Below are 10970 nucleotides of genomic sequence, written 5' to 3' on the forward strand. Positions count from 1 at the left end.
ATGCTATAAATATCACCTTCCAGATTACATGTGTGATACGATAGTAACTTCTATGTAAATAGTTTTGTTCTTTTGCTGGTGAATATGGTGTGTACTTGTCAAACAATGTTTTCTTATTTCTGCTTAATATCATACTAGTCTCAAGGAGAAGAATACAAGTATCCCAATTTATTGAAATCAGTAATCAGAAAAAATACTTTGCCTGGTTTATTTTATCTTTGATTTTAATATTACTAAATGAAACACACACTCACCTGACATTATGTGTATTTTCTGACATTCTCTAAAGATAAGATACCTGTATAAATTTCAATCATTTGATTTTATCAAGTTTTGCCACTAGCAATGACAGTTTGGATTTAAGTGCACATAAAAAATATGCCAAATATGGAACAATTCTATGCCACTCTAAAATTTCATTGTATATCAAAATGCTCTTCCCTTTCTCTTACTGAACACTAATTCTTAAAGCCTCAAGTTCTACTGTATTCACACGCTGCTTTGCAATGTAACTGTGTAAGTTTTACTCTATTTTCTTGCCAGGCTATCACTGAAGGCCTGTTGTATGCTGGCCCTGGTCCATGGAATCAGGCTTTGTGAGATGAAGGTCAGGATAACTGAGAGATTGTACCAGTTTTCTAAAAGCCTGGGTAATGAATTCAAACAACTAAATATAGGACTGGAATGAATCTTTTATTCCCTAAAACAATCCACAATTGAGAGGGTTGGCACTGGACGGATTTCCACAGAAATTCACAAAGAGAACTTGGGTACGTGACTTTGAACCTATCTGAGACACAAACCCCACTGGTGGCTTTGAAATGCTATCACTTGGAATGGATGCATGAAAATGCCAGTTGTAAGATAAATCCTTTTTTGCAAAGTTTTCCATCGTTTCTCGTTGTACAGCAAACATGCTCTAGAAGAAATTTTCTAGATTTTTACTGAAATCCAAAGACCTTTACCAATCCTTCTTAAGTAATCACGCTGCAACAATTCCCTAACAGTCACAAACTTTCATAAGGAGCTGGGATTGCAAAGAGGAATCACAGAAGACAGAACCTATACTCTCGAAGAAATGAATTACCGTAGACATAAACTCTAAGGGCTTTTAGAGTGGGACCGACCCCTAAATCAATGCATGACTTATCAACTCAGAATTTAGAGTTACTCTTCTACTAGGAATACTCCCTGAAATAAAACTGCTTTCCTTTACTTTTCTACAGCAGGAAGAAGAACAGACAAGATACAAAACAGGAAGGTGTGTTGCCCCAAAAACGTCACAGGATCGGATGACTCGAAAACCTTCACCGAACATGGGACCTTGACACCATTCACATCTGGATGCGCTGCAATGGAAGACACGTCAAGTCATTACCTAGTAAATCTCTACTGCAGAAAAGACATTGCGCTTGATGCTATGTGAGACTCAGTAGTATAAAGCAGGGCCTTTGTCATTATCGATCTTACCATCTAATTAAGGAGCTAAAACATACACAAGTGAAAATACATGCTAAAAAATAAAGTAGATAAATGTATATAAAACAATCCTAGTTTTCTAAAACAAAAAAGTATAGATGCATAGCAAGAAACACTCTAAGGATAGATTCCAAGTAGAAAACACTAATTATTCTTTATAATCTTTTTCTGTATTTTCTAAATTTTCTGTAATAAAAATGCATTATTTTTATAATTCAAAATAAATATATTATTTTTTAAAAATAAAGGGACTATATCATAGCCTTGTATAGGATTAGTGTTTGTATATATTTTTATTTTATTTTTATTTTTTTAAAGATTTTATTTATTTATTCGACAGAGACAGAGACAGCCAGCAAGAGAGGGAACACAAGCAGGGGGAGTGGGAGAGGAAGAAGCAGGCTCATAGCGGAGGAGCCTGATGTGGGGCTCGATCCCAGAAAGCCGGGATCACGCCCTGAGCCGAAGGCAGACGCTTAACCGCTGTGCCACCCAGGCGCCCCTGTATATATTTTTAATGCTCCCAAATCAGTTAAAAACAAAAAGACATTGACCCCATTAGTCCATTTACATTAGCACATGAACAGACTATTCACAGAAGAAGAAACTTGAATGTCTAGAGAACATTGAGAAGTGGAGCTTCTCAATCTCATTAATAATCAGAGAAGACAGATGCCATTTCATAATCATCAGATGGGCAAAAGGGAAAAGTCTGACAGTATGATGTTTGGTGAGGATGAGAGCCATCAGGGACACTCATACTTTCTTGGTGGTGTATAAGTTGGTATAATTTACCAATTTTAGATTTAAAAAATAAAAACAATATAAAAGTGTATACATGTTAAATTCTATGTATAAAATCTCAAAAGAGATTTAACGAAATGTCTTGGACACCTTTTTATTGCAATACATTTTGTTTTGCTTCATATTAATAGCATCATAATATTCCATAATATGATGCACCATAATTTACTTTTACCACTTTTTTACTGATGCCCATTGAGGCTGCAATTATCATCCCTATACCTAACTCTGTATTCACTTGTAACTGACATCTCAATGCATTAACATTGAAAACGTCGGGTCCTGGTCCCTTTTTTATTGGTAGATTACTAATCACCTTTCTCAATTTCTTTGATGATTACTAGTCTGTTTAGGTTTCCTGCCTTTTATGGAGTCAATATTGGTAATTTATATACTCCTGGGAAATTTACTTAGGCATACAACAAAAATTTGTTTAATCAGTAATATAAGCACTGATGAATGTAAAAATCGTTTTACAACATCTGAAGGGAATACGAGATAAGCTGAGTGGACTCCTAGTGCAGGGGGTTTAAAAACCCTGGTCCTGAGATTAGGCAGTGATTCTCACACTGGCCATTAATCCCCGAGGAGGAGAAATTGCTCTAAATAAAGGCTGCTCTCTTCCTGGTCTCTGGGAAGTTAGAGTATAAAGCGTTTCCCTGAGTAGTGTGCCTGGGACTAAAGAACTCTTTTTTGGGAAGAAACCATTTCTATGTCTTTAGTGATTCAGGGAAAAGATTAATATCACAACTATATAGATGTCGCCAGCTACACCTCAGCAATTTGTAACTCACCCTGGAATTAAGTAGTAACTTGAGAATATTAGTAAATGGGCTGAATTCAGACCACATTATTATGCCTGAAGAGCCAGAAGGAGAAATTTGAAGAATTCTATGTATGTTCGAGGCTGTGGTATGGGTGTGTTAACAGTAAAACTGTCACCTGACCTCTAATAAATAATATTTTAAATGCTTAAAAGTGTATTTTTATTAAAAGGGCTTCAGAATTTGCTCACCATTTTAGTAGCTTTTGAATTTCCACTGGGATCACATCATAATATTCACGTAGATTATTTTTTAAAAAGAAAAAAGAAGTAATTTGAGTAAGGCTCGGTGGGCTATTCAAAGAATTCTCTTTCCAAAAAGCAGGATGAGTGAAAGTATTCTCAAATAGGATTTTTTTCAGGTTAAGCTTCAAAATTGCAGCTGGAAAAGTTGTCAGTTCATTCCCATCAACATTCAGTTTTTCAAGTGATCTGCAAATAAAGGAAATCAAATTTAAAAGGTATTTATGCAATTTATAATACTGAAGTAAAATTTTGTCGTTGTGTTCCTGCAAATTGGCTTCAAATGTAGTAACAATAAAATGCAAGTGTTTAAGTATTTCCTTAGAATCAGAGAATTATAACGCAAATGAAACAGTTCATTATTATGCAGATGAGTGCATTCGTGTGACTAGTAGAATTAAAGCATGTACTTTGGGTCTTTGCAACATGTCATTATGGAAAAAGAAAGAATATAGTATAGTATAATGATCCAAAGAAAGAATATATTTTCATACACAAATCGAACATCAGTACATATTTTTTCCTTCAAGCCTAATCAAACAGTGAAATTACCACTATCAAAATGTATCATGTGCTATGTTGCAGCTTTGATTTTTCATCACCTGAGTCCCTGTGGTTTTAACTGTGTCAGTTGCTTCTGATAACAGCGATTCCTTTGCTCAAAGAGAACCAACTTTACTGATGTTCTCATTTTATACTACTTGCCTTGATGGAGATTTTTTTTTACAGTCACTCATCTCCTTTCTACTTAGTGCTGGAGACAGGCAGAAAAGTATCTGTTTATGAGGGACACATAAAAACAAATCAAAGGCTAGTCCAATTTGTCAAAGGAGCTAGGAGTGAAGAGGACAACATGAGGACTGTAGGTCAGAAGTTGCTGGGAACTCTAGATTCTCTTGTGCAGTGTAGTTTCTTCCCCACACAATTTACATTCTTTGGTTCTGACTTCTGCTGACAATGTTAAAACATGGTCAAAGAAGGGATTTGAAACAGTGAAGCTAGGAAGATGGCACCTCAACTCTCTTCATCCCTCAGCCACAGTCTGACTACTGCATTTGTCACAGTTTGGAAAAGGTGAGCAAGACCCCAGGCTTTACTTTGGTCCCAACAGAGAGAGCTGGCATGGTCACTTTGCTCCCTCTATACCAAACACAAGCCTCGGGGCCAGCAGCAGAGAGCCCTATGGACAAGCAGAATAAGTGTGGTGGACTCTAGGGAGATGCTGGTGAGGGTCCCTGAATACCCCTGGGGGAGGCCGTCCCTGACTGAGTTGCTTTATCTTAGAAGCTTCAGCAGTCTGGGCTTATCTTTCCTCTCGATGAATTCTGCGGAGCTTGATAGGCTAAACAATCTTTAAAGCTGGAAGAGCTCCACATTGAGACAGCCTTTGCAGCGGAACTTTCTAGGGAGCAGAGAAACTTCCTCCTGTTACACCACTGACAGTCTCTGAATGGTGCTCTGAGACTGCCTTTGGTCCTGAGCAGAAGACAGAGCAGCCAGAAGAGAAAAACTGATAAGTGCTCACAGAACAGTGCTCCTGAGGCAATCACACTCCGTGGAGGCAGGGAAGTTGGGGTGGGGAGCAGGAGAAACAACAGAATTCACTTCAAACACACACACACATACACACACACACACACACACACACACAGAAGGCAAATAGGAAAAGAAAACAGTAAATAAACAGTAAATACAAAGTAAAATGGAAGGGAAAAAACCTGAATTTATCACTCATAACAAATGTGACAGATTGAATTCTCCTATTAAAATATAAAGATTGTCACAAGGGAAATTAAATAATTGGTACAAATATTAGAAAAGCAGAGATAAAATTATCTCACTTTACTGAAGATAAGACTATGCTCCTAGAAAATCAAAGAAAATCTAGTAAAATGGAACCAGAATGAAGATAATTTGGGTTATATAGCTTGATTTTAAATTCATGTAAAGAAGGACATGGCTTTTCTCTATTCTGTACTGGCAACAGTCAGCTAGAAATAAAATGTCATTCTATTAAGTAGCCATTGGTACAGCTTTTAAATAATTACTGAAAATGTTATGTCTTAAAAATACCAATCATTCAAATTACATTTTTGTAAATATGATGTTTTCATATATTATGTTTTGTGGCTACTAAGTATATGAAAGAACTCAATTTTCTCCAACACAGTCATCACCAAATCTATCCTTATAGGGCATACGACTTTGTGTACTTACGACTTCCAAAATACCTGAGTTTCTGGATTTCATTTGGTATTGAAGCAATACTATTGTAGGAAATATCAAGTTCCTCAAGATGGGACAAAAAAAATAACCTTAGAAAGAGAAAATGAAATTGAAAATGATTACGTTTGTCATTACCAGGCATGAATAAAGAATTAAATACTTAAGCAAATAGGTAGAAGTATAGAGAACCTACATTTTCCTACGATCTTGAAATGTATGGACTTCTTTTCATTACAGGTGGTTTAATGACAATCAAATTCCTAAAATGATTCAGCTATCTTTTAAGACTGCTTTGAAATATTTGGAGTGGATAAAGCCCTGTACAGAAGAAGCCACCTGAGAAATTTCTAACACATTTTAGAGATCGCCTTTTCTTGGTTGCTGTATCAGTTTCCTAGGGCTGACCTACCAAATGACCACAAGCCAGGTGGCTCGGAGCAAAGGTTCTGTCACAGTTCTGGACACCAGAAGTCCAAAATCAAGGTGTCCGCGGAGTCTATTCTTTCTGGAGGCTGTGGGGACCCCTCCAGTTAGGTTTTGGGATGGAAAAGACAAGAAACAGAAAAGAAAGGGGTAGGAAAAAAAAAAACAATGAGAGGAGAGAGACACATTCTGGTGATGTCATGAACAAAAAATTCCACATATTTCATGAACAAATGCTATCTCAAAGCTTTGGGAAAAAGAAGAAACCTTTTGGAATTTTGAAATGATCTATTGTCTTTATTTTACAAGAAAACTAAATAGACAAGTCACAGACCTTTTCATGGTTACAAAATTTCAAACATTTAACCTAAGAGAGTTGATTTTACCTTTCCATAGTATAATCAAGGGCATAACTGTAGCTGTAGAGGGCCTAACTGTAACTCTAGGATGAGAATCCAGTTCTTTGGGCCTCCAGAACCTGGGCTTTCATATCTGCATTTGCTTTATACTCTATGCCCCAAGCAGGTCAAAGCAAAAATAGTAGCAACAAAAATTTAGGCCTTGGTGAATTTGTGCTGTCCATCTCCCTTTGATATGCATGCATAACTTACATTATTTAACAAAAAAAAATACTGCTTTATTTTAGAAACACTAATATTTTTGAGAAATAGCTCCTTAAAACTTTTTGAGTATAACCAATAGTTAACCAATAGTTCAAACTAATTTGCTTAATCTCTAAGTAATGAACAATGTTGACCCTGTAGTTAAGAACAACTTGTTGTTGCTTTAGGAATTTTTACATTTTGTTTAAATGACAGTTATGGTTATTAAAGTTTATAATTACAATTTTATAGATTATTAAATATAAATTTATATTTAGATGCATATATACATATATGCACATGTATACATAGTTGTGTGTGCATGTGTGTATATATATGCAGGGCTATGTGTGTGTATATATGTATATATATTTCTGTGTATGAAATAATTATAGCTATGTGTGCTCACACAGATTAGTATACATACGTATATTACTTAGCTCTGTTCACAGGGAGTGTCTAGAAGCAACGTTGTCCCAATAGCAATGGGATATCTAACACCCAGATCTCGGTTTTAAATACCATCTTCCAATAAAAAGGAAGCAGGTTTGCTTAGAGAAATAGCTGCTTCTAGTATCAAGACAGGGAAAATACAATTTATGTTACTGTTGAAAAATACAGATGATTAAAACAGAAATAAAATACACACAATGCAATATTCTTACTTTTAGTGTTTATTTCTTATACATGTTATGTGTAATGTGAAATGCACACATATATATATAGAGAGAGAAATGGTATAACTTCTACATGCTTTTTTGTTCTTTTAAATGACTGAATAGTTTCACAGTTTACAAATGTAGAATTTGTTGGATTGATAATTACAAACAATGCTGGGTGAACAACTTTATAAATGAATTTTGCTGCATTTCCTTAATTACTGTGAGACTCTTCTTTACAAAATGTTGTTCAACTATTTAAGAGTCCCTCTCCCTTTGCTCTTAACCTACATTCAATTTGTTAAACTCTAACTGGAAGACGTATCTTGTTTTGTATTGGCTAAGGTTTTGGTTTAGGAGTTAAATAATTACCAGTCCATATGTCCGGAAAAATTCCATCTCTTTTATACCCAAGTATCAACATTCCTATTATTATTATTATTTTTTAAGATTTTATTTATTTATTTGACAGAGAGAGAGAGAGAGACAGCCAGTGAGAGAGGGAACACAGGCAGGGGGAGTGGGAGAGGAAGAAGCAGGCTCCCAGCGAAGGAGCCTGATGTGGGGCTCGATCCCAGGACTCTGGGATCACGCCCTGAGCCGAAGGCAGGCGCTTAACAACTGAGCCACCCAGGTGCCCCTCGACATTCCTATTAAAGAATGTTATGTATCATACTGGCTAATTTCTTAGTTTATAGATTAGGAAATTGAGACCAAGAAGGTTGAGTGATTTTCTCCAGATAAAACAGATTATTTTCAATTTTGAAGCTCAAAATCTTGATTTCCTAATTCCACATGCAGTATCCTTTCCATATCCACAAAGGCTGTCAAGGGATCAGTGCAAGTTTCTCACTTGAGCCTCTTTCTGTGATTTGTGTTCATTTAATCCATACTCAGATAACGGATCTCTAGCTGAGCATTCTCTAGCCCTGCATTAATTGCCATCTACAGATTACTTTTAACACAATGATAAGCAGCAAATTAGCTAATCGAAAGAGAATGAGAATCATTCAATGGCTAAAAAGTTGCTAGCCGCTTTCAAAAGGGAAATCGATCTCTTTCTAAATTATAAACTTCATTTTCTGCACTCATAATCTCAGTCTAGGGACCTTACCCAGGTGGAAGAGTGGTAACCAAATTAAAGGCAATGCTGAAAACTCTAAGGAGCTTAAGTTGTTGAATTCCAGAAGGGATTTCTTTGATAGGATTATTTCTCAGTAATAGTATTTGTAAATTTTTAAGACAAAATATCTGAGGAACAGAAAAGAGAAACAAACATGAGTAGAATGATAAAGTATCACAGATCTCTATTTCGTACATTTTACAAACCCTTTGAACTAATGTAGCAGAATCAGCAAAGGAACATTAATTGGCTGTATCATCTATCTCTTTTTTTTTTTTTACTCTTTTCCAGGGTATCATAAATGTTTATTTTTAAATTATGATTATTATTAATAAGAAATCAGTGCAATATACACAATGATAAAAATGGACTCACTTCTCTGGGAAAATAACTGATGTCATTAAAGGATAAGTTAAGGTATATCAGTTGGGAAGCTAAAGTCGTTAAGTCTGGACAATTCATGATAAAGAAGCCCTAAAAGAAAGTGACAAGAGATAAGAGGTTAATTAACAATGCACAAAATATTTTATACAAAAGTAAAAAAAAATGAGCACATAACTGAGTGATAGTGCTTGGCGCAAGACACTAGCAAGCCTGTACTCACCTTCCATTCATTTATGTCATAATAATAATTCTTTAAATATGGAAAGCGTAGAAACAAAATAGGAACACTGCTAAGTATTCATTTAGGTAATAAGTTTAGTGTTAGATGTGTGACAGGAATTATTTTCATTAACCACAAGCAAACATTTATGGAATGTCCATTGCATGCTGAAATGTATGTAAATATATTTTATATTTAATTATCTCTTTTATCTTATTTTTTCATGTTTCTACTTTTATTTCTGTTATCTTTCTATTAATCTAACATCTATCTAAAACTTCTTGCTTAAATGCCAATTCTGATTGTGGAAAACTATGTCCTGCTATGAACTAAATGTTTGCACTTCCCACAAACCCATATGTTAAAGCCCCAAACCCCAATGTGATGGCATTTAGAGGTGAGACCTTTGTGAGGTAATTAGGGTTCCATGAGGTCTTAAGGGTGGAGCCCTTATAATGGGATTAGTGCCCTTATAAGAAGAGGAGGGGACCAGAGCTCTCTCTCTCCACCAGGTGAGGATACAAGAAGAAAGCAGGTGTGAGTAAGAGACCTCTAACCAGGAAACAAATCAGCTGACACCTCAACATTGGACTCCCAGGCTGCCAGAACTGTGAGAAAGTAATGGTATTTTGTTTGTCATAGCAGTCAGAACTGAATAAGACCTGTCTGGTGCCCCCAGTATCTTTAATACTCCAGGAAAATGGAAACATTTGTTTCTTAAGGGTCATAGGATCACTAGTGGTCAACTGAATGGACAAGGAACTTCATTGTTGGAGGATCAGACCTCAGCTTGTAGAGAAGGGGGACATCGCTGCAGGTGCATTAGGCTATGCCACATACCATATAAGAGTGAAAGTCTCATGGCTAAAGAACCTTGAAGTTGATAGTACTGGTTTCAAGACTGACCTTTTATTAAAGTATTACTATTCGTAAATGTATATATAGACAAAAGTAGGTATTCTTTCTTCCTGTCATAAACACTTCTCTCTACTCAGCAGAACTAGTGCTGCACTTACATAGCAGAACTATGTCTGTCATAGTCTCTAAACATTCCACTTAGTGTGCTCAGACAACTAGCGCCTTTCCATTTCCTTCTGCCTGGAAAGTTCTCATCTCGTCCCATGAACTATGTAGTCTTACCTCATCAGTGGCCTGCATAGAGTCAGCTGTCTGCTCATACAAAGTCTGGCCAGAGAGGCCTTCCCTAACCAACCTATGACAAATAGCAACCTCTGAAACCAGTGCTCTAGGGATGATTCCCTGTCCCTGTCACTTGCTTTATTTTTCTTCATAGTTAATCACAGGACATATAATCACAGGACAGACTATGTGCAAATATATGTCTGATCTCACCCCACCAAAGTATAATAAGCTCCATGAAATAGGCATTCTCTTCTGTTCTGCACACTGATATATATAGTAAGATATATTTTACCATTGGCACATGGTGGGTTCTTAATAAATATTGGCTGAATGAGTGAATATCCAGAACCTTCATGTTGCCTCATGTAATCCCAGGGACATTCCCTGGGAGGCTGGCCCACCGCAGGTACCCTGGGTCTCTCTTTTACCATGCCATCATAAAACCTGTTTGCTGTGGTTATCATGTGAACCATGCGTAGCACTAAGCACTAAGAGGAGTGTGGTCCAAGATGGCGGAGGAGCAGGAGACCTAAATTCCGTCTGGTCCCAGGAATTCGGCTAGATAGCTATCAAACCACTCTGAACCCCTACGAACTCAACAGGATATCCAAGAAAAGAATAGCAGCAAACCTATGAACAGAAAAGCGACCACTTTCTGCAAGGTAGGACATGTGGAGAAGTGAATCTGAGGCGATACACGGGAGGATAGACCGCGTGGGGAGGGATCTGCCGGCCGCCAGCTACCGGCAAGTGGTAGAGAAGCGGAGCACAAATCGGAACTCGTAGAAGTCTGCTCCGGTGAGGGACGTCCCTCTGGTGGCTAAGTGGGGGGGGGGGGGCC

General features: G+C 36.8%; 1 protein-coding gene across 1 annotated transcript in view; it reads right to left on the bottom strand.

Moving 5' to 3' along the window:
• Window positions 1–1129: 1129 nt before the first annotated feature.
• LRRC63 (leucine rich repeat containing 63) overlaps window positions 1130–10970 on the bottom strand; it is a 38408-nt gene continuing 28567 nt past the window's right edge. The window contains exons 6-10 of the mRNA XM_008706927.2: window positions 8758–8856; window positions 8374–8510; window positions 5581–5664; window positions 3299–3538; window positions 1130–1349 (exon numbers count right to left, since the gene is read on the bottom strand). Of these exons, the coding sequence (XP_008705149.2) occupies window positions 1130–1349; window positions 3299–3538; window positions 5581–5664; window positions 8374–8510; window positions 8758–8856 (780 nt within the window). The remainder of the gene's footprint in view (window positions 1350–3298; window positions 3539–5580; window positions 5665–8373; window positions 8511–8757; window positions 8857–10970) is intronic.

This window comes from Ursus maritimus, unplaced genomic scaffold (genome assembly GCF_017311325.1).
Source record: "Ursus maritimus isolate PB19 unplaced genomic scaffold, ASM1731132v1 scaffold_10, whole genome shotgun sequence".
Taxonomy (NCBI): Eukaryota; Metazoa; Chordata; class Mammalia; order Carnivora; family Ursidae; genus Ursus; species Ursus maritimus.